We start from the raw sequence: 21,849 nt of genomic DNA, 5'->3' as shown, positions 1-21,849 counted from the left end.
CCAAGAATATGTTAGGGGACATCCTCTTCTTACATTGGTATTACTGTACCTGGAATTTTAAGTCTATCCCGTTGGCAATTGCCTTTGCTTTTTTCAGTGGGATATGTAAGTACAGTGGGCCTTGCTTTGAAAGCTGGCCAATAAACTGAGCTTTTTAAATTCTTTGTTGCATATTCCTATGCATAAGGCTACCGCCCTCTATTGGCTTTTAAAATTTACAAAGATCAAGGGCTTATTAAGATGTTGCTAATTAACAGCACCTCTTTGTAATATTGAAAAGACTCAACCCTGCAGTCCTCCTGTTGTACTGCCTGAATTTGTGAGCAGAATCTGCACGTACTGACAATTGTATTTCTTTATTGTCTGGCAAATTATGCATTGGTTGATTGGGACTAATTTGCAAACTTCCTATACTCTGGGGAGATTTAATACTTTGAGCTGCCCCAGTGGATAATACTTTATATGCCACCATACATAGATTAACAAGCTGCAGCTGCATTTGAGATTTCTTACATAACTAAGGCCTGAGTCTATACGTGCTCAAATGAAAGCAATCACAATTGTCTCTTATGAAATTTCTCAGGAAATTTACAAAGTATTAAACTGTATGTGTCTTGCCATGAAAAAAATGAATTATAACTATTACTAGTAGTGATAATAATTCCTATAGAATAATCTTCCTTAGCCAGATGTCTTCTAGATATCTTGAGAAAGACTTCCAAAAGACTATCCTTCTAGAAAAGTGTTCTTGTTTATTGAATTTTGTTTTTTGACAAAATTCAACCAATCAATCAATGAGGACTGTAAGTTTGGGTCATACGGCTCTGATGCCCAAGAGTTGTGTTATAAAGAGTTGCAAATCAATTTTCTACTGCTGTCTCCAATGTCCATCTTACCTTTTTGCTGTTACTATCTTTCCCATAGCTTGTGCAATGCCCTCTGGAATGTGCTTTGCCCCTATTGGACAGTTGTGGAATGACATGCAAGCAAATGCTCTCTACCTTGAATTCGCCTCATTTGCTAAACTTTCTTTTCCTTTCCTCCTCATCTACTCCTAGCTTGCTGTTGTTTCTTCTACTTTCCCTAAATGCAACTTACTTTAAGCATGCATTATTATTAACATCCTACGATAAAATTAAGCTATTTAATAATCCATGTGTCAATTTTAGCTAGTTTCTTACATATTTTCCTATGTCTGTTTATGGCGTACATCCAGACTGCACGTTCTCCCCAATAATAATTTATTTTGCTTTTTGAAAATAATGAGAAAAAGTTTTTTTTTTTCAAAATAAAACTAAAAAAAAGCAAATGTAAAACAAAGGGATGGTTTTTAGTGGCCTCTTTCCTGCCAAATGTTTTAATGGAAAAAAAGGGACTTAAAAACATTTTAAAAAATGAGAAAGAATTTGAGATGATAAAAGTGTCCCTAGACTGCCTTGTCTGTTCCTTTTTGGTGTGTGCATCTGGTATATTCATCTCTGAAAGTGTGTGGATTTTTTTTTAAAACCAGTAATCAAATGAAAATATTAAAACCCAAGCAGTTGTTCTCGTCTTTCTTCTTGCTGGGAATAAATTGCTCTTTTTTTAAGTATACCTATTTTGATGTCTTTTCTTTTCAAATGTTGGATTTCTATCTTAGATTTGGTTTGTTCCAATCTGACAACGTAAACATTATTGAATTGATTTCTAATTTTTTTTTCTTCTGCCTTTCTCTTTAAATAAGGGACTACCTCAACTGCAGAACTCTTTAAAGGAAGAAAAAATAATATTTTTTAAAGTATAATTTTAGCTTCAATTAGATATGAAAGTGGGATAAGATTAGAAATAAAAATGACAAAAATCCCTATAATATTGAATTAGCTTGTCTGAATATACTGGGAACTCCAATCCCTCAAATTGAATGAAAATGTTGATATTAACGATTGGAGAAAACATTCTTGAGACAAAGAAGTGAGCAGAGCTGCAGTTGAAGTGGCTCTCCTTCCTATGCATAAATTATATTTTCTTTTTCAATCTGATGATTAGATTTAATTTGTATATTTTACTGCTTTTTAAATAGGGAACTGTTTGAATTGTTCTTATAATTTGAGAACCTTAATGAAACTGTTATAGTTATTAATTATAATTATATTTCTTAGTAAATTTTGCATGTTGAAGAAGTTGCAGCTTAGGGTTTGTGAAATTGTCAATGTTAGAGTTCTGTTCTTTCTTTTTGTTGATGGGCATGAATATGCTCATTTGTTTTTGTATATTGCCCATCCCTTCCTTACAGCCAGAAGCTCTAATGCTGCTAGATCACTTCGTTCCGCACTTACATGGACATGGCAACTGACTTACACATTCATCCCCATCATCTTCATCTGTGTAGTACACTCATAGATTGTATACCCCTACTTCATTCTCCTGAGGCATCTTTTCTTCCCACAATCCCCCCTCACTTCCCCACCTCCCTCTCTTTAGCATTGTTTCAAATTTTATGTGCAGTCATCCATTCCTTAAAACACTCACACTCCAAATTTTAGGGAAAAATAAAAGATTTTTCTTTTAAAAAAAATGAATATATAGAAAGAAAGAAAGAAAGAAAGAAAGAAAGAAAGAAAGAAAGAAAGAAAGAAAGAAAGAAAGAAAGAAAGAAAGAAAGAAAGGGTAAATGAGTCAATCTCAATTCCCACTGAGGATGTGATCCACTGAGCACTGCTTTTAAGTAAGTTCTATTGATGTTGGATGCATGGGAGCAGTAACTGGGAAAATATGCCTCAATCTACTGAGGTAAAAGTAAACACTAATTTAGTAACAAAACATAATATAGTTTATTAAAACTCAATCATAACAAAACTATTTTTTTTAAAAAAGGGAAAATTCTGACAATTTTCAAGAATACAGAAAAAAACCCAAATAAATAAGAAAAACAATAGGAAAAAAATGTTCCAATTTCTTATAGTTCAGGATTTTTTTTCTTTTCATGTTACGTGGTGTGGATGTATGTGTTGTTGCTTCCCTTATCATCCTTTGTTGTATATAATTATTATACTTTAAAATAATGAAAATAATAATTTTGAACAAAAACGTTTTTTAAAAAAATAAAAAAAACAATAGCAAAATAAAAAAAGTTTCACGAATGTGGCAATTCTGCTTATCCAAGAGCATTCTTACACAACTTTCTTTTATAAATTTTTCTTTCATGCCAAAAAACATGCGGGCAATTTGTTGATGTAAGTTGACAATATGAAATCAATGTGGTATGATGCTTTTTTTTTTACTATTTCATGTGTATTTTCAGTTTTGTTTTTTACCAATCACATTTTTTTACTTTTTCTTCAATAATTTTCATTTTCAATTTTCTTGGTTTCCCCCTCCCCTTTTTTAAATATAGTGACTTACTTGTTCTTGTCACTTTTCATTCAGATTTTTTTCACTTTTGCGTGTATTTTATTTTTCCATTATTTTTCAGTATATAATTGGTTCCGGTTCCATAGTTATACTTAATTGTTGCAAAATGTTTGTTTTAACATTGGCTTTTATGATCTGCATTCAATGTGTACTGTTGATAATTATATGCTTATGTTTTTGTAGGATGGTAACACAATCAGTTATAATTTCTTACCCTAGTATTATTTTTTTCTATTATCTCTTATTTCTTTTATATGTTGGGATAGATATTCAAAAAAGAAGAAAGGAAATTACTTACATTGGCTCCCAAAAATATGTGCTTTTCTGAAAAGTATAGCTATCACATTCCTTTTTTTTTTTTTTTTGGTCAAGAAGATACTCTCAGATGCACTTTTGGTCCAGTTTCCTATTCTATAAACATTCTACTTTTCTGCTTAGATTCTGAGAAGGGGGAAAAAAAAGTATGTTACTTTTGTGGAAATGAAAATTTTTTTTAAATGATCTGAAGAATAGCATGCAGACAAATACAATAAGGAACTCCAGCTCAAGAATAAATGATAATTACTTGGAAAATGGAATTCACCTGGCTCGCTAAACTGCAACTACTGAACAGAAAGCCCTTTAAAAAAGAATGGAATGAAAGAAGAAAGAAACAAAATGATGACATCTAAGAAAAAGGAACAGATCAAAGGCTACCTTTTCAGTTTAGCCTCTAGGCTTGTACAGCCTCTCTCTATTACAGAAGTCTGCACAGTTGTGTTGGTAGGATACTAAGGAAGATCCTTCTTTTCCAAACTGACCACCAAAAAGCAGGCAGAATCAACTAAGTGGCATTTAAAATTTGCTGTCTTGAATGTTCTGTGGACAATGTTCCAGGAATAGCAGCCATGGGAAAGCATCTAAGAATTAGCAACAGGTGACTCAGTAGGGCCCACATCCATTGCAATGTCTTTCTCATCATCCTTCACCTCATATTCTATTTCTTGGGTTGTATTAGGATCCATAAAGGTAGCTCTTGATGTTAAAGAACCCAAACTATCTTGAATCTGATGCTTCCACTCACCCCATTTTTAATCGAACTGTAGCATTTGGCCTTATGTTAATATTGATGTTTTAGTGTATATAATTTTTATCTTTTATAATTGTAGGCCCCCCAGAGTTACCCCATGGTAAGATGGGCAGCCAATAAATTTTGTAATAAATAAATAAATAAATATTTAAAAAATGCCTTTTTGAGTAAAGAAATGTAAAGAGTTGAACAATCTCAGTTGTTCATGCTAAATTATTGTTCCAGTCGGGATCCAGTTTTGTTGTTCTGACAAATCAAACATTATCTGATTAGATCTGAGTTACCTTCTCTCAGAGTTGCACATTTTAATGTATTTGCACTAAGAACAAAAGGAGGATATTTACAATTTCATTTTCCATTTAGATGCACATCTACTTTATATTAGAGTTCTTGAAAGGAAGGGCATATGAGACCATATAGCAGGAAAATTGAAACCTCCATGGAAATAGAACAGATTGGCATATCCTAAACAAAATCCCTTAGTAATGGTCCAGAAATATATATTTTTGTTTAAAAGTCCAGACAAGGGCATATAAAGTCAACTGAACTACAAACTTCTTTTGCTTCCAGTTTCATTCTTTTTGCTGCTATTTAGAGTGGCCCCTTTCTAAACGAGATTCAACACTTTTGCAATGGTGGTAGCTTTCTTCACGAGAGATCATCAGTGGATTTTTTTTCACTGTCAGGCTTTCAGGTGAGGCTTTCCACAATGGAAGAGAAAAGCCCATTCCTTGTGGGATAAGTTGTCAGCTTTAATTAATTAATCTTGGAAAGAGATAAGGGAATATTAAAAATACTTAACTGCTAATGCAGGTTCTTATCAGCATCAGGTTTCCAGAAGCAAAAGGTGGCATTGTGGCTTTGAATATTTTATCCTCTTAGCACATAAAGAGCTGACAAGAAAAAAAAAAAAAAACTCTTGGAGGACTTTAAAAATGCCCTATACATTTTCTTTTTTTCCCCCTGTATGGAGGTTGAAAGAAAAGAATGCAAGTATAAACTTTCATGTTTTTTCTCTTTTAAAAGGGAAAATAATGTTTCTAGCATTTTTTTCCCAAAGCAGAATCTTTTTCTCCTAAAAGTTTATTTGAATTGTAGTGAAAAGAAGTAAATTTGTGCAATTCACTTCAGCTGACATTAAAAGTTTTTCTACCTCATCTGGAAAAACAGAAGGAATGTTATGTGTCCCTGGGTATATTTATCATCATGCTTTATAGGAGACCTTATTCTTACAGTTGTCACTGTATCTTCCTCCTGAGGAGTCATAAGACTGTCTTTCACAGGAAAGTGAAAAATAAGAGGATTCTCTATCCCTCCATTGTTTTCTCCTCTCAATCTATGGCCGGTCATTTGGTGCTCTATGCATTCCTGATCTGCTCACAAACTCTATTCAGTTCAGAAAGGCTCTCATTAAATTTTCAACACTCCATCTTTTCCAGTGTCAAAAAGGTCCTTACTGGAGATCAGCTCAAGAGGCATGAATTATATATCTATAAATATACCCATAAAACAAAATAGAGGGTAGCCTTCAAAGCAAAAATAGAGTTTTTATTTCCCCAGCGATATTGCTAATTTAAAGGAAAGCCCAAATCTATCAAGAAAATGCCCCAGATTTTAAAATACTAACTTTAAGAAATATGGAGTGTTGATTTCAAGAAGAAAAAGGGAAGCAATTTTCACAGGAGCTCTTGGATATTTGTGTTTCTAAAGATACCATTTGTCACCAGACACACCTCAATCCTCTCAGAATGGCTTCTTCATTCTATCTGTTTTATTTTTATCTGGACAAACAGAAGGTGATTTGGCATCATGAATGCAACGGAAGCCATTATAAGTGCTGCATTCTCTTTCATCCCACCACACTTTATTGTCAGCACAAACTACTTCAATAAATGTGTGTGGCCTTCTGCTGGAAGCAAAAACTATCTAGAGAAAAGGAGGAGGCCAATTTATTAGGTTGAGCTGTGTCTAGGTACAGCAATGCCTAGAAGTTTAAACAAACTAAATTTAGGACTGATGCAGATAAATGGCTTGTTGCCACTTATATCACAGCACCAACATGCCCTGGCAGTGTGTTTTTTCTACTTTGCTCTTGGTTTCCTTGTCCTGAGTTCCTCTCAGTCCTTTGAGGTAGTCCAGGCAGGAAGCCAAAATCATGAGTACAGTTTATGCAAGTCTGAAAGCAATTTCCCCCTCCCTTCTGTTACTTCTAGAAACTAGGGAGTGTCTTTTTTGAGATTCTTTCTTTACTCCCATCCCTCCTTGGAGTCAGATTTCATATTTCAGATGTTTTATGGGATGTGACTGTTCTTCCTGTCTCCCAAAGTTATTGTAGCCCATTACAGTTTCCCACCCATCATGAAAATCTCTTTTATGGCCCCTGCCTTTGCTGCCATGAGGTTACCAAAAACTTTGTAAAATTACTTTAGAAATTATTTCTATAGATTAGTGTAACTCCAACACTCACCCCTCCACTACTCCAAATTGAATTATTATGAAACTGACCTCTCTTTAGCCTATCAAGCTAGTTCACTGACTATAAGCATTAATGTCAAGATAAAAGAAAAATAAGCTATTAATAATATAGTAAACTGAAATGAAAGTAACTGTTAAAATGGAAATTCTGATTTTTAGATCAGAATCTTGAGTAACCCTGTGATTAGGAACAGAAATATCCATGCATTTTAATGCAAAATAGCCAAGATTTCCAGACTCTACTCAGTCTGAAAAAGAAGAGTTGTCTTTCCCACCAGCCTTGGGTAGGTGACATTTCAGCTGTGCACTAAATCCTTTATAAAAATCAGAAAGTTTCTTAACAAAAGCACTTCAGATGCCTTAGACAGGCAATTAAGAACTCACAATCTTAAAACTTCAATCTAAGTCACCGATGGTATAATTATGGAGAGATAAATGCCATTATATAATGCTAGCTAAATTGCATTCTCAACAGACCTTGAATAATGCTTGGGAACTTTCAGGAGTCAAAATATTGCTTGATTCCACGTTAACCTCCCCCCCCCCAAAAAAAAGGCTGTATACATATATATAAGGATCTTAACAAGTGAGGGTACCAAGTTGACTTTTCCTAGCTCTGAAAGCTAAGCAGATACAGATTAGTGCATAGGGTGGGAAACTCCCAGGGCTGTAGACTACACCGAAAAAATGAAAAACATTTCAGAAAACAATAGCAAGCCTCCTTGAAGTGCTATAGAATATGAGAAAACTACGATTTATGAATTCATCAGCAGTGAATCTCGAATTAAAGAAAACTACTTTTTGGCAAACTGAGAAAGTTTGTCAGTTCTTAACAATAGACTAAATATCTGTGCAGCAATAAAAATCAAAAAGAGATAATAATATGTTGAAACAATAGCAGCAATTAAATAAAATAATTGCTTAGTACAGGAAGATTTAAACAAGGACCTCCACTGCTAAGAACTAAGCTTTTCCAACAGTTCCAAAATAGCTTCTTTGCATATGATTACTGCATTTTCAGCAGGAAAATATGCTTTCTCTTCTGGAAACAATAGCATTTGCTTTATAGATTATTCCTAGTTGGACTTACAGTAAATATTTTGAACTAGGAGGGCTCAGTTATGTACTGAGTGACATACTAGGTATATCTCCTTCCCTCCCAAAGAACAATGTTATGTAAATCATGTCATTACTGTACACCCAACCAATTAAGGTTACTAAGAACTTAGTGGCTTTGAATCAGTGGAGCAAGTTAATTGAGAATAGCTTAACATACATTTGTTTCAGTTGAATTTTACTAATGATACTAGGTTGAGGTTCCAATTTGTATTGGTTACAAGTATTTCAAATTAAGATCCCCTTGCTTGGCCAAAGGTTTTTCAGAAATCAAGACATAATGCATCTGGTAATAACAATATAAGGTTCTTTCAGATCAATCCCTTTTTATCATTCCCTGGAAGCTCTTTTTTCTTTGTTTTTTTGGCCCATCTGACTTAAATCCATTTTCCAGGATTTCTCAGGCTGTTTCATAAAAGTGTGGTCAGACAATTGAGTTCCTTTAATTCCTTAGGTTGCAGTTCACCCTGGAGATTTAAATTAGTTTGAAGTATATAGGTATTGCTAATTATTTTTCTGTCATTCTTAAGTATCAGTCCTACCCCTTTACTCTTACAGTTTCCTGGTAGTACCCATATTCTCTTCTTCAACAAGAATATCCAACAAATATACAACATATCCAATGAATTCTAGTCAGCCCTGACTGTGAAAGCAGTAGCAGTGATGGTAGAAGAATTTCCATTTGGCTAAATAGAGCATTTTTAAATGGATGAAGCTTTCCAGGGTCTTGTAAGATCTGAATGGACATTTTATTTGGCTCATTGCAGTTATTTGAGAATAGAGAATAAAGAATAGAATAGAGCTGGAAGGGACCTTGGAGATCTTCTACTCCAGCCCCCTGCTCAAGCAAGAGAACCTATACCATTTCAGACAAGTGACTGTCTAGTCTCTTCTTAAAAACCTCCAGTGATGGAGCACCCACAATTTCTGAAGGCAAGCTATTCCACTGGTTAATTGTCCTCACTGTCAGGAAGTTTCTCCTTAATTCCAGGTTGCTTCTCTCTTTGGTCACTTTCCAACCATTGTCTCATGTCCTGCCCGCTGGTGCTTTGGAGAATAGTTTGATGCCCTCTTCTTTGAGGCATCCCCTCAAATACTGGAATACTGCTATCATGTCACCCTGTTTCTTCTTTTCTTTAGAGTAGCCAAACCCAAGTCCAGCAGCCATTCTTCATATGTTTTAGTCTCCAGGTCTTGGATCATTTTAGTTGCTCTTCTCTGAACTTTTTCCAAAGTGTCAACATCCTTTTTGTAGTGTGGTGACCAAAATTGGTTGCAGTATTTCAGGTGTGATTTTACTAGGGTTTTATAAAGCTGTACTAATACTTCATGTGATCTTGATTCTATGTCTCTGTTTATACAATTGATTCTAAATTTTTAAAAGTGAGATAGCCTTTTAATGGCCCGAGTTGCTAATACAGTTAACCTTAAATTAACTTGGAAGTTAACAAGGCTCAGTTAATATTTGGAGTGGGATCTTTTGGTACTCCTAAGGCTGTTGGCTAGACAAAAAAAAAAAAAAAATCAACAGATATCCCAAATATCTGTTGGCCAATGACAATCTTCTTCTGTAATGCTGCTAATAAATTGCATAGATATGTTCATGAAATCTCTAAGAAGTTAGCATGAATGGAGGGAGGTTTTACTTTTAAAATATTTCATATGTTATGAATTAAAACAAAAGAGTGATCATAATTCTAAAAAACTAGCTATTATAATGAAACATGCAATTACTGAAAAGTCTTTAACTATTATAGTGAACAGAAGAAATGTATGATGTTAGAATTTGGCAAGTCACTCTGAGAGTATCTTCAACAACCAAATTATATATATATATATCCTGTATTTGAAAAGTTCAAAGAGGAGGGATTCTGCATACAAATATGTGTGTGGGGAGGTGTAGGTTTACAAACATGTAGAGCAGGGGTCCCCAACCTCCAGTCCATGGACCGGTACTGGTCCGTGGCCTGATAGGAATCGGGTTGTGCAAGTGACAGGTGAGTGAGCAAAGTTTTATGTGCACATGCACAGGATTAGGTTGTGTGCAAAAGCATTCCCCCTCCAGTCCATGGAAAAATTGTCTGGCATGAAACTGGTCCCTGGTGCCAGTAAGGTTGGGGACCACTGATTTAGAGCCCTGTTGATAGAGTTAACAGCTTAAAAACTGCTGGTTTCATGCAGCTGCCCACATACATGTGCAGGTTTATACACTCAGCCTTTGAGACAGATGAGCTGAATATCTTGCATTGCATTCAGGATGAACTAACCTTCTTCTTTTTTCTTTTCTTCTGTCCAGGAGGTGAATTAGTTATCCCTCTTCTTGTAGAAGACCCTTTAGATATCCCTCCTATTACTACTCGTGCACCTTTCATTACACTCCCCACTACCTTCCGTCCCCTCCTCACCATTATTGAGACCACCAAAGATTCCCTGTCCATGACCTCTGAGGCGGGGTTACCTTGCTTGTCGGACCAAGGCAGCGATGGTTGTGATGATGATGGCTTGGTGATATCTGGGTATGGCTCAGGGGAAACTTTTGACTCTAACCTACCCCCTACTGATGATGAAGATTTTTACACCACCTTCTCCTTGGTAACAGATAAAAGTCTTTCCACTTCAATCTTCGAAGGTGGCTACAAAGCACACGCACCCAAGTGGGAAGCCAAGAACTTTAGACCTAACAAAGTCTCCGAAACTGGTAGGACTACTATCACAGCTTTGTCCCCTGAGCTGATCCGCTCCACAGCTTCGTCCTCGACTGGGATGGTGCCCAAATTGCCAGCTGGCAACATGAATAACCGTGACCTCAAACCCCAGCCTGATATAGTCTTGCTTCCGTTGCCCACTGCCTTTGAGCTAGACAGCACAAAACTGAAGAGCCCGCTAATAACTTCCCCCATGTTCCGTAATGTGCCCACAGCAAACCCCACAGAGCCAGGAATCAGACGGGTTCCGGGGGCCTCAGAGGTGGTCCGTGAGTCGAGCAGCACAACGGGAATGGTCGTCGGCATTGTAGCTGCTGCTGCCCTCTGCATCCTGATCCTCCTGTATGCCATGTACAAGTACAGGAACAGGGACGAAGGGTCCTATCAGGTGGATGAGACGCGTAACTACATCAGCAACTCAGCCCAGAGTAATGGCACGCTCATGAAGGAGAAGCAGCAGAGTTCAAAGAGCGGCCACAAGAAACAGAAAAACAAGGACAAAGAATATTATGTGTAAAAAAAATAAAACAAAAAAAATATTTATATATAAATATATAAATATTGAATGAGCTATAACTGAACCAAAACTGTTGCAGCCAATGAGATTGGGAGAAACCGTCTGCGGTTTGAGACCAATGTTGAGCATAAACATTTCAGTCATTGACTGCTAAGTTTTCAAATCACTGCTTGGAGTCCCGAAACTCTGCCCTCCTGTATTATAAAGCACATATAGTGTTCAGAAGAAGGCCTCCCCAGCATATCCATGTTGGCAGACTTAAAAGCCTTCCGAGTTCCTCCTCAGCTGAACTGTTCTGCAAGGGCAGAAGACTTCACAGCTTACTTGTTTCGTATCTCCAAGTGAGTCTTTAATGATGTTCACAATCTTTGACTGTACGCTATTTTTTTTTTCAGTTTATTATTTTAAAAAATAACAAAAAACAGAAAAAGAAAAAAAGTGGAAATGTTAGAAACAAAGCAGAACAACTGATCTGGACTTGTCCAGCCTGAGTATCATTTTTCAAGATGTGAGGGGGGAAAGAAATAGTAATATTAATAATAAAAAATGGTTTGGGGTTTTCATTGTATTTTTTGTCTGAGTTTTTTTCATTTTCTGTGAGAGGTTTTTGAGAGAATGAGCCAGGACATAAGTCAAGAAGAAATCTTGGGGAAAAATACAATAAATAAAGACTGTTGCCATATATGAACTCAAGTTCTATCCACAGTGTTTGCATATCAGGTTGTGTTGTCTCTTGAATCTGTTGTCTGCAGTAAGTTGTTAATATAAAAAAGAAAGATGAGGAAGGGGCAGTGATGGTGATCATGCTGAAAATGATAGTCATGGAAAATTGGACAACCCCAGATACTGGCTCTAGTTATATGTAAGCAAAGTCATAAGAGGATAACAGTTTCTTCTTTGACTAGAAGCCCCCAGCTATGTCTGACTACCATTTGCTCAACTATGGGGGTGGGGAATCAAAACCAAACCAAAAGTAGTTATTCTCAATTGAATAGTCCAAGCAAAAATAAGGGAGTCATTGTCTGGTTCCTTGGCTGAGGACACTGTATGAATGCAAGGAGTAGTGATCAAGTGAATAAAGTCTTTAGAAAGATTATGGAGTTTGTCTTGTGACAAAACCACATGTCACACAAGCCAAAAATTGTCACAGAGGAATTCAAAATTGGGACTGTGCTTTAAAAACAACAACATGATGGTATGTTTCATATGTCACAATTTAATTTTGTAGATTGACATTTCTGATTCGCTGTCCTTCCATTTGCCCTATGCTCCCTATCCCTTGATTTTTATATAAAAGAAGATAAATTTAAAAAGTCCTTATGACACACTGAAAAAATAAAGGAGCTTATTAATAGTATAATATATATATAAATAAATAAATATAAATATATATATATATATACAGACACAGATATATTTATCATGGTATGTTTGATGGGATGACTGGAACAGAAATGCTGTTAAAATCTTAATATGAAATGAGACTGTTGTAAAGCAAAAATGTTTTTACAAAAAAGCAAAAAAACTAAACTTTAAAAATGTGAACAGAGTGTGCATTTTACCTTGTCACAGTTACCTGTATCAAAAAAAAACAATAACAATTTTCAGACAAGAATAATTTTTTGGGTCACATATTTTACTACAATTTTTTTGACTGGTGTAATTTCTAGATGGGTACCCTAATGTACATAAAATGCTCTGAGATTTCATTGAGTTGTTGATTATATTCAGTGTAATTTAATTTTGTTGGATTATTTCTTTTTTTTTAATTTCTTCCATTTTTTTAAAAGAGCAACTTACTGTACAGTAAAAATAATCAACTGGTGTTTTCTGGCCACAGATATCATGTGCAAAAAATAACAATAATAAACAAAAGCAAACAAGAAAGACAGCAAGATTGATAGAAACAGGAAAAACACATAACTTAGAGGACTCTGGCAAATAAAAAAAAATGTACAATTTTCCTGTGTACAAATGAAATCTAATCAGCTGTTTAGGTTTAGAAATCTACTCTTGCTGGTGTTTATAAGTCGCATGAATCTTTGAAGACGTGTTATCTAATGCACACGTGGGAACAATAAAAAGAAGGCAGCCTTCTCATATGCTTTGAGAAGAGGCTTACCTGGCTAACAAATCTTTTTGGTGTGTGTGAGGTTTGTTTTGTTTTCTTTGGTTTATTTTTTAATTTTTTTACACTACAACAGAGAAAGAAAGAGAGAGAAAGAGAGAAAGAGAAAGATTGTTTTTTAAAAGATGTGAAAGAATGATTTTCAACAGCCTCACTGGCCAAACATATATGGAGTTGATTATATCTTGATGTCTGTAAAAGATTGCTGCTGTTCTTGGAGTCTTGTGAAATGATTTTCTGCTTTTTTCTTTTTCTTTAGGAAAACCCACTTTTCTTTTCTTCTATCTGTTTGTTTGGGACAGATTTTGGGGAACATGCACATTTCTGTCTGGAAGCTTCTCCCATTTCACTATTATTTTCTGAACAGAACTGTGAAGATTTTTGTTAACGTTATTGTGCCGTTATCTCTCACTTTTGTTTCCTTTCTTCTCTTCATCCTTTCCTTTTTCCCCAGTTCTTTTCTTTTCATAATTGCCTTTTTGTTCAAGAATATGCTTAGCAATAAAATGTTCTTCCCAAAGCCCTGTTGTTGCTGTGACTTTCTGTCCAAAAAGATAAGGGACTTTCCTTTTTCTTAAGAGATTTGGATATAAGAACAGTTCAGCTAATTTAACAAGTTTGTTCTGCATTTTTAATCTCACAACAAACCTTGGAATAAAATAGTCGATGAGTTTCCTAGGCTAATGAACTTCAATATTTATTCCCATTTCTGAACTCTATGCTCTAAACCAGGGGTCCTTAACCCCCAAGCCGCAGCCCATTACCGGGCCCCATGAGCATTGGACTGATGTGCACATGGGCAAGTTGAGCTGCACATGCAAGTGTGTGCCTGCCAGCCTGCTGCTTGTGCAAGTTGAGCTATGTGAGCACACCTGTGTGCACTCAGTCAGTTCCCCTCTCCCCCCTCCCATTGGGCTGCCAAGCTACAAACGTTGGGGACCGCTGCTCTAAACCAATGCATCACACTTTTGCTCATATTCTTGGACTTATGAACAATATCTGGATCTCAGATACTAGTTTACTACTATATAATAAAAACCAGGAGGGCCTTGTGAATTTGGTCATATAGTGATTATTTGGATTTGCAAATTTATCCATCGGTTTTCTAAGCATCATTAAAAAAATTCCACAGAATAAAAATATGTAAGCATTTTAAACTTCAGTATAAAATCTGAAGAGCGAGAGAAAAAAAGCACAATAAAAAGTAGTCTTTTTTTTTCAAGCTGATTTATCAAATTTAGGTACCGCCCCATCTCACTCTCAGAGTTTAAAGAAAAGATTGATAAAATATAAGAATACATGATATAATACTTGATGCAATGCATCCATCCATATATCCAAAAAAGAAGAAGCTGCTTAAGGGATTACAAGAATAGCAGCTTTAAAAACCTTAAAGGACAATGAAGTCTCAACTTAGTATTGAAGGCAAATTGAAAAATCATACACTTAAAGAAAATTTTCAGTACATGTGAAGATTCTCAAAATGATTTGGGGGCACATAAACAGTGCATACGGAAGGATGGTACTGTGGTCCCAATCTGTTACTTGCTTTATAGTCCTTCAATTCAATGCAGATAAGCCCAAGCCAGCAGTCTTGATAACATTGCCATGGTCATCATTCTATACGAGTTGTTGCCAGTTGTATTTTGGGCCATTCTAGGAATGACCCAAATGGCCATCAAAAGATCAGGAAGTGTTGCAGCCAATATCTAGAAAGGAGGAATGTGGATTACCAGCCTAAATTGATAAAAGCCACATCGCACCATAAACTCTTTTTCAGCTGCTAATGATTGTGGCAGGGTTTTCAAAGTTGTTTTCAAAGTGGTGAAGTTGATTCTTCATGGGGAATACAGTGCGGTTGCTTCAGAAACAGTTTGAATGTCACTCATATGGTCTGAATAACTATTTAATAGTAATAGTCTTTTCTTATTGAAAAAGTTTTATTGACAATTAACAAAAAAAATTTAAACCCACAAACCCACCCACCCCCACCCCTCCCCACCCCCACTTCCCAGAGCCGAGTACAGGGTTATTACAAACATATTAAACAAAATCTAATTAAATTTAACAAATTATACAATAACTAAATTCATACTTAACCCTTAACTCCCTTTAAACCTTAATATCATAATATTATAAACAAATCCATTTTAAAACAATTATTATAAAGAACCATAATAACTGTAAATAAACTAAATAATTTCCATTATGAAATGCTATTAATAATAATTATTATTTAAAATTTAACCATAAAATAAATGGAACTTTTTAGTTCCATATTTAATCTGAATATAATCTATCCATCTTCTCCATACCATAATATATCTTTCTTGTGTATGATCCTTTAAATAAGCAGAAATTTTAGCCATTTCTGCTAAATTAGAAACCTTAAGTGTCCATTCTTCTATAGTAGGCAACAGATCTTTCTTCCAATATTGACCTACCAATAGCCTTGCTGCTGTTACTAAATTCAACATTAAAATAGTTTCTTTAACATCAAAATCCTCAAAATTCCCTAGTAAAAATAGTTGAGGAGTAAACTTTATCTTCCTTTTAAAAATCTTTTGAATGTTCCACCAAATCATAATCCAAAAAGCCTTAATATTTTTACAAGTCCACCAAACATGAAAATAAGTTGCGTCAGAACTACCACATCTCTAACATTTAGGCTGTAAATTAGGATACATACAAGACAACTTTTTAGGATCCAAATGCCACCTATAAAACATTTTATAAAAATTTTCCCTTAAATTTTGAGCCTGTGTAAATTTAACATTTCTGATCCAAATTATCTCCATAAATCCAATGGAATCGGTTCCTGGATATTCTGAGCCCATTTAACCATACAATCTTTAACCAATTCCGTTTCCGAATCCAATTCTATTAACGCATTATAAATTCTTTTTATGTGAGCCTGATTCTGATCTTTAATCTGAATTACCAAATTTTCATCTCCTAATGTTATTCCTACTTTCTTATCTAAAGTCCACCTATCCACTATTTGTAAATACTGAAACTATGACTGTAAAATATTTTCTTGCCTTAATACATCTAAAGATTTTAATTGCCAGTCAGTACCTGACCAAATAAGTAATTCTTTATATGGAATTTTTTCAAAATTCATCCCCTTAGAAATCCCCTCAATTGCAGGAATCCCCCAAATAGGTATTTTGTAATTTAACCTGTAATAATACTTCTTCCAAACTCGAAGTAAGGCATTTCTTAAAATATGCAGTTTAAAAGCTCGATCTACTTTCTTATTGGAAATTAAATATGTATGCCAACCATATAATAAATGCCACCCTTCAAGACAAAGAATATTTTTGTTGGTTAGATTAAGCCAATCACTTATCAAAGTTAGTGTGGCTGCATCATAATATAATTTCAAATTAGGTGCCTTAAGCCCTCCCCTTTCTCGAGCATCTTGCAAAATTTTAAACTTCACCCTTGGTTTCTTCCCAGCCCATATAAATTTATTGATACCCTTCTGCCACTCATCCAAATTAGCATCTTTTTAAAAAATGGATATCATTTGAAACAAAAAAAAGAAACTTTGGTAGAACATTCATTTTTACAGCTGAAATTCTCCCCAACAACGATAGTTGTAATTTTTTCCAATCATTTAAATCCTTTTGTACTTTTGTCCATAATAATTCATAATTATTCTTATATATTTTTCCATTAGAAGCAGTTATATATACTCCCAAATATTTAACCTTTTCACTATCTGCAAACCTGTAAGTTTAACTAAAATTTCATTTTCCCTCTCAGTCATATTCTTAGATAATATTTTAGTCTTATTATTATTTACTTTAAAACCAGAAACTTTCCCATATTGAGTTATAAGTTCCAACAAATGACTAACTGATTGAGTTGGTTGTAATAAAGTTAAAACCAAATCATCTGCAAAAGCTCTCAATCTATACTCATTCTTGTTTATTTTTATTCCCTTAAGTACAGTTGACTCTCAAATCTGAATTAACAAAATCTCCATTGTTAAAACAAATAACAATTGGGATAATGGACATCCTTGTCTTGTACCCTTTTCAATATTAAAAGTCTCTGTCAATCCCCCATTAATAATAATTTGAGCAGACTGTTGTTGATATATAGCCTTGAGAGCATATAAAAACTTATCTCCAAAATTCATTTTCTCTATAAGTAAAAATAAAAATTGCCAATCTAATTGATCAAAAGCTTTCTCAGCATTCAGAAATATAAAAGCCACAGGGATCTGATTATTCTTATCCAAGTACTCAGTTAAGTTAATGATTTGTCTCACATTGTATTTCATATATCTTCCTGTTATAAATCCAGGTAATAGTCTTTTCTTGTTTGAGTCAACTCTTTGAGCTTCCTTCAATTTATTCCAGGAGCCAGGCATAGCCTCATCTTTTTGCAAAGACAAGTAGGATGCATGTCTTAACTGATGAAACTAACCATTTCGTATGGATGCTAAATTGGCATGGGAAAAGGAGGGTGACAGGAGGAACTCTATAGGACTACAAAGTGAAGATGCCATATAGAAGGAAAATGCCATTACTCTAAACAGCACTACATGTGCATGCTGGAGCTCTCCAGTCTGTGTCTTTTCTCTTCCCTGCAAATCTAGGATCAGAGAGTGTCAAATTGTAAATGATTTAGTTTGGGTACTCATGAATGAAACGGCCTAATAAAGTTTAAGGAGGCCTATTAGAAATAAAAGGAAAGTATGATTTAATCAGATGCAATTTTATGACATTTTTCTTAATATCTTGATGTTCTTCTCCTTGAAAGATTGATTTTTAATTACTGAGTGGGCAAGAAGCTCACTAGCACCCCATTTTTCCTTTGTTTTTAATAGCACAAGAGGAACTCTGGCATGGTTCCATTTTATACGCCTCACTAACTGATAAGAGTTAAACAGCTCTTTTCCATATAAGGTGCAAATATATATATATTTTTCTCCATGGATCTTTTTGGGAATGGATTTGAGATTCTTGCTCCCAGCGGCCCTCCAGAAAGATGAATGCCTACAGAACAAAGCTTGGATAACCTTCCTCTTTCCTGGGAAAAAAAATTAGCTCACTTTTGAAAAGGTGGTGTGGCTGAGATTTTTCCCACCAGAAAGAGAGATGGCTGTCAGGCTCATGCATGAATTTTTTCCCCATCTAATACCACCCAGCAGCACAGGAATGAATTTTGCTGTGCACTTGGAAAAGCGCTTTTACTTTTGAGTGATGTGCTGGAGAAATTTGCTGGACTTCTCATGACTACAGTGCTGGGTGTATCTTAGTTACAAGGTGGCCAAGTAGTATGTAAATTAGTTGCTTGTCTTTCACTCCTCAGTTGCCTCTTAGCTCCTCAGTTGCCTTACTTGGCTTGTGTTTGCACACAGCACATGCAGCCGTGGCAGACAGTTGAGTAATGGAATAATTGTCAGGGCAAATAATGACAACAAGAACAAGAATAACAATAAGGACCCTGCCTTCTTGCATTTTATAGGAGCAGAACTGGTCAAAACCATCATAAAAATTTTAAACCTAAAGAAGCAAAATCCTATGAAGTAAAAAAATAAAAATAGAAAATAGAAAGCTATTTTGAGCAGAAGAACATTTTCAGAAAAGTGGGAGATGGATTTCTGTAGGATTTTTGCTTGAAGATACAAACAGAAAAATAGAGTGTGTTATACATACAAATATTAGAAGAAGATCATATACTGTCTTCCTTTCACACTCAATGTGTATGTTGAATTGGTCTCAAACAATTTTGAAAAGACCATGAATTGAACTAGGGTTATCATATCTGAGTTGCAAAAGCTGGATCACTACTAGATAGTAGCATAAAGACATACATAAAACTCTAATTCTTTACTGCCACCTTGTGGCTGTCTGGATTTGCTCAGTCCAAATCTGTTAGCACAGATAAAACAGGAATTCTGATTTGATTTTTTTTTTGTTCCTTTCTTCCTCCACACAAAACACACCAAGATGTGAAAAACACTGCAGTTCATAAGCACTTTGCCTTCACCATTAATGTAGTCTAGTGAAAGCATTTGGAACCCAGCAAAAATTGGAGAAAGTATATAGAATTAATTTCAATATTCGCAATATATCTGAAAGGCTGTCCCATAGGTGCTTTTTCAAGAGGCAACTGGATTTTCTTGTTTTTCTTTGAAGATGTTTCACTTCTCATCCAAGAAGCTTCTTCATCTCTAACAGGATGGTGGGGAATGGAAGGATTTATATTCCTTGCAGACAGCTGGTCATTTGCATTCTTTTAGAAAGACTTTGAGGCCACTTGGGGGTTTGTTTGTGTTCTCAGGATCTACCTGAGTAGTACAACTGGGTGTGGTGCCTTCTTGGAACTGCTGAAAGGACTGTGTTGTGAAGCTGCAGGATATTTTCTGCCCCGTGTCTCTTCAATGTTGAACATAGGCACAGGCTGTTGGGGATGAATCTGTGTTGTCTGCATCTCAAACTGGAGCACAAATAGTTCCTGCAGTCTGTATTTTTTCTGGAAATCTGTTCATACTCCTGTACCATTCAAAGGATATTCATCCCAAAGTGCATAGATAAATGCCTATGGAGATTCTTAGTCATCCAGGTCATGGTTGTCCCAAAAGTGCTTTTTGAAGAGGCAACTGGACTTTCTTGCTTTTCTTTGAAGAAAAATTGCTCCTATGTTCAACAATGAAGGGCAGAAAACATCCTGCAGAAAGCACAGCTCCACAACACAGTCCTTTCAGCAATTCCAAAAAGGCTCCACCCTCAGTTGCACTACTCAGGTGACCCTGAGAACACAGAAAAACTTCCAAGTGGCCTCAATGACTCTCTAAAAGAATGCAAATGACCAGCTGTCTACAAGGAATATAAATCCTTCCATTGACCACCAACCAGTTAGAGCAGAAGAAGCTTCTTGGATGAGAAGCAAAACATCTTCAAAGAAAAACGAGAAAGTCTTGAAAAAGCACTTTTGACACAACCATAACCTGGATGATTGCGAATCTCCATAGATATCTGAAAGGCTGTAGTTTTCTCAGTTATGTTGGATTTCACTTTCCATATTACTCCAGCCAGACATGTCTTCAAATTACAGTGTCAGTGTGAATCAATTAATATAAAAGAGGTTTGCACTTTCAAATAAAACTATTCCTACCTACCTCCAACAAGTTATCATTTACCAAAGAGACTCAGTCTCAGGCCTTGCCAATAGAAAATCATTAATTCTAAAAGGTAGATTTACCAGATGCAAATCTTTATTTTCTCATTCTGTTTGCATGCAAATGGAGCCCAAGTCTCCATAAATTTTCAAAGTGAGACTCCCATATGTAATTCCTCCTATAAGTCAAATCAATTAGGTTTAATTCCGGCAATTCAAGCTATGAATTTATTTTATGCTACAAATGCCAAGAAATATATCATCAGCAGTTTACTATAGTATATAAAATCCCTAAAGTTATTTGAAGCAGTTAACCTAACTTAAGTTTACATCATGAATTAGTTATATTTACATTCACCAGTATAAAAATAAAATATTTTAAATGAAATATGTAGTTTTTGGCTTTCGGATTGTGTGTGTGTGTGTGTGTGTGTGTTTGTGTGTGTGTGTGTTACAACTGAAATAATCTTAGTAGGGATATTCTTCCTACAGAGGTTGAAACATAAGGCTAGACACCAGGAGATTGAGTTCTAATTCCTCCTTAGACATGAAAACCGGCTAGCTAACTGGGCCAGTCACTCTTTCTCCCCTCCCCTCAATAGGGTTGCTGTTGTGGGGAAAATAGGAAGCTGTTCACCATTTTGAGTCATTTATAAAAATAATAAAGGTAGGATGAGAAATAAATGGTATAAATAAATGGTATAGGCCATTGGTACAGGCCATTTCTGCATAAGATTGCTATGAAATCTTATTTAGTTAGTTAGTTCATGTAAATGTGCATGTGCGTATTTATTTATCTACTGATATATTCTAACAGAAATCTACAAAATGTGCAAAAGTTCTCACAGTAAATAATTCAGCAGACACAAGAGGTATGGTGAGGAACAGTTATTATTAATAATGCATTAAAAAATCCACCTCTTGGAAGTCCAATATAGGGAAAAGATGGTCTTACTTGAATTATAACTGATTCGTTGTGATTCATTTGTATCAAAAGAAACAGGATGCGCATACAGTACCCTGTATTATCGAGGACAATTTTATATAGAGTGATGCTTAAAATAAAGAAGCAAGTATCTCTTCATGAGGGGTCCTTGGTGCTCTCTGAGCTTGCTTGTTTTCTTGCAGATGTTTCATTGCTCAAACTAGGTAATATCATCAGTGTTAGTAAGGAGTTCAGTTTTGAATATCTCTTTAAAAGTCATTTCATTCTCCCTGCCTTCTTTCTTTTACTGATTTTATTTGTTCCATAGTTTATGTACAGTATGTTACCGGAATCATAGAACGTATTTCTACAAGGCACAATTAG

At 35.2% G+C, this 21,849-nt stretch overlaps 1 protein-coding gene across 41 annotated transcripts in view; it reads left to right on the top strand.

The window, feature by feature from the left end:
- Nucleotides 1–11,840, top strand: part of NRXN3 (neurexin 3) — a 1,348,849-nt gene extending 1,337,009 nt beyond the window's left edge. For 17 of the 41 annotated variants that reach the window (XM_039351578.1, XM_039351582.1, XM_039351597.1 and 14 more), the window contains one exon: nucleotides 10,971–11,840. In XM_039351578.1, coding sequence (XP_039207512.1) covers nucleotides 10,971–11,272 — 302 coding nt within the window. In that variant the 3' untranslated portion in view covers nucleotides 11,273–11,840. Of the gene's footprint in view, nucleotides 1–2,272; nucleotides 2,515–10,346 lie in introns of those variants that run through there. The other 24 variants (XM_039351558.1, XM_039351565.1, XM_039351560.1 and 21 more) reach the window with 4 other exon arrangements.
- Nucleotides 11,841–21,849: the final 10,009 nt, after the last annotated feature.

Source organism: Crotalus tigris, unplaced genomic scaffold (assembly GCF_016545835.1).
Source record: "Crotalus tigris isolate CLP2741 ecotype Arizona unplaced genomic scaffold, ASM1654583v1 scf7180000018371.15429387391:27106975, whole genome shotgun sequence".
NCBI classification, from domain to species: Eukaryota; Metazoa; Chordata; class Lepidosauria; order Squamata; family Viperidae; genus Crotalus; species Crotalus tigris.
Note: the sequence above shows the minus strand (reverse complement) of the source record. Positions and strands in the feature narration are given on the sequence as shown.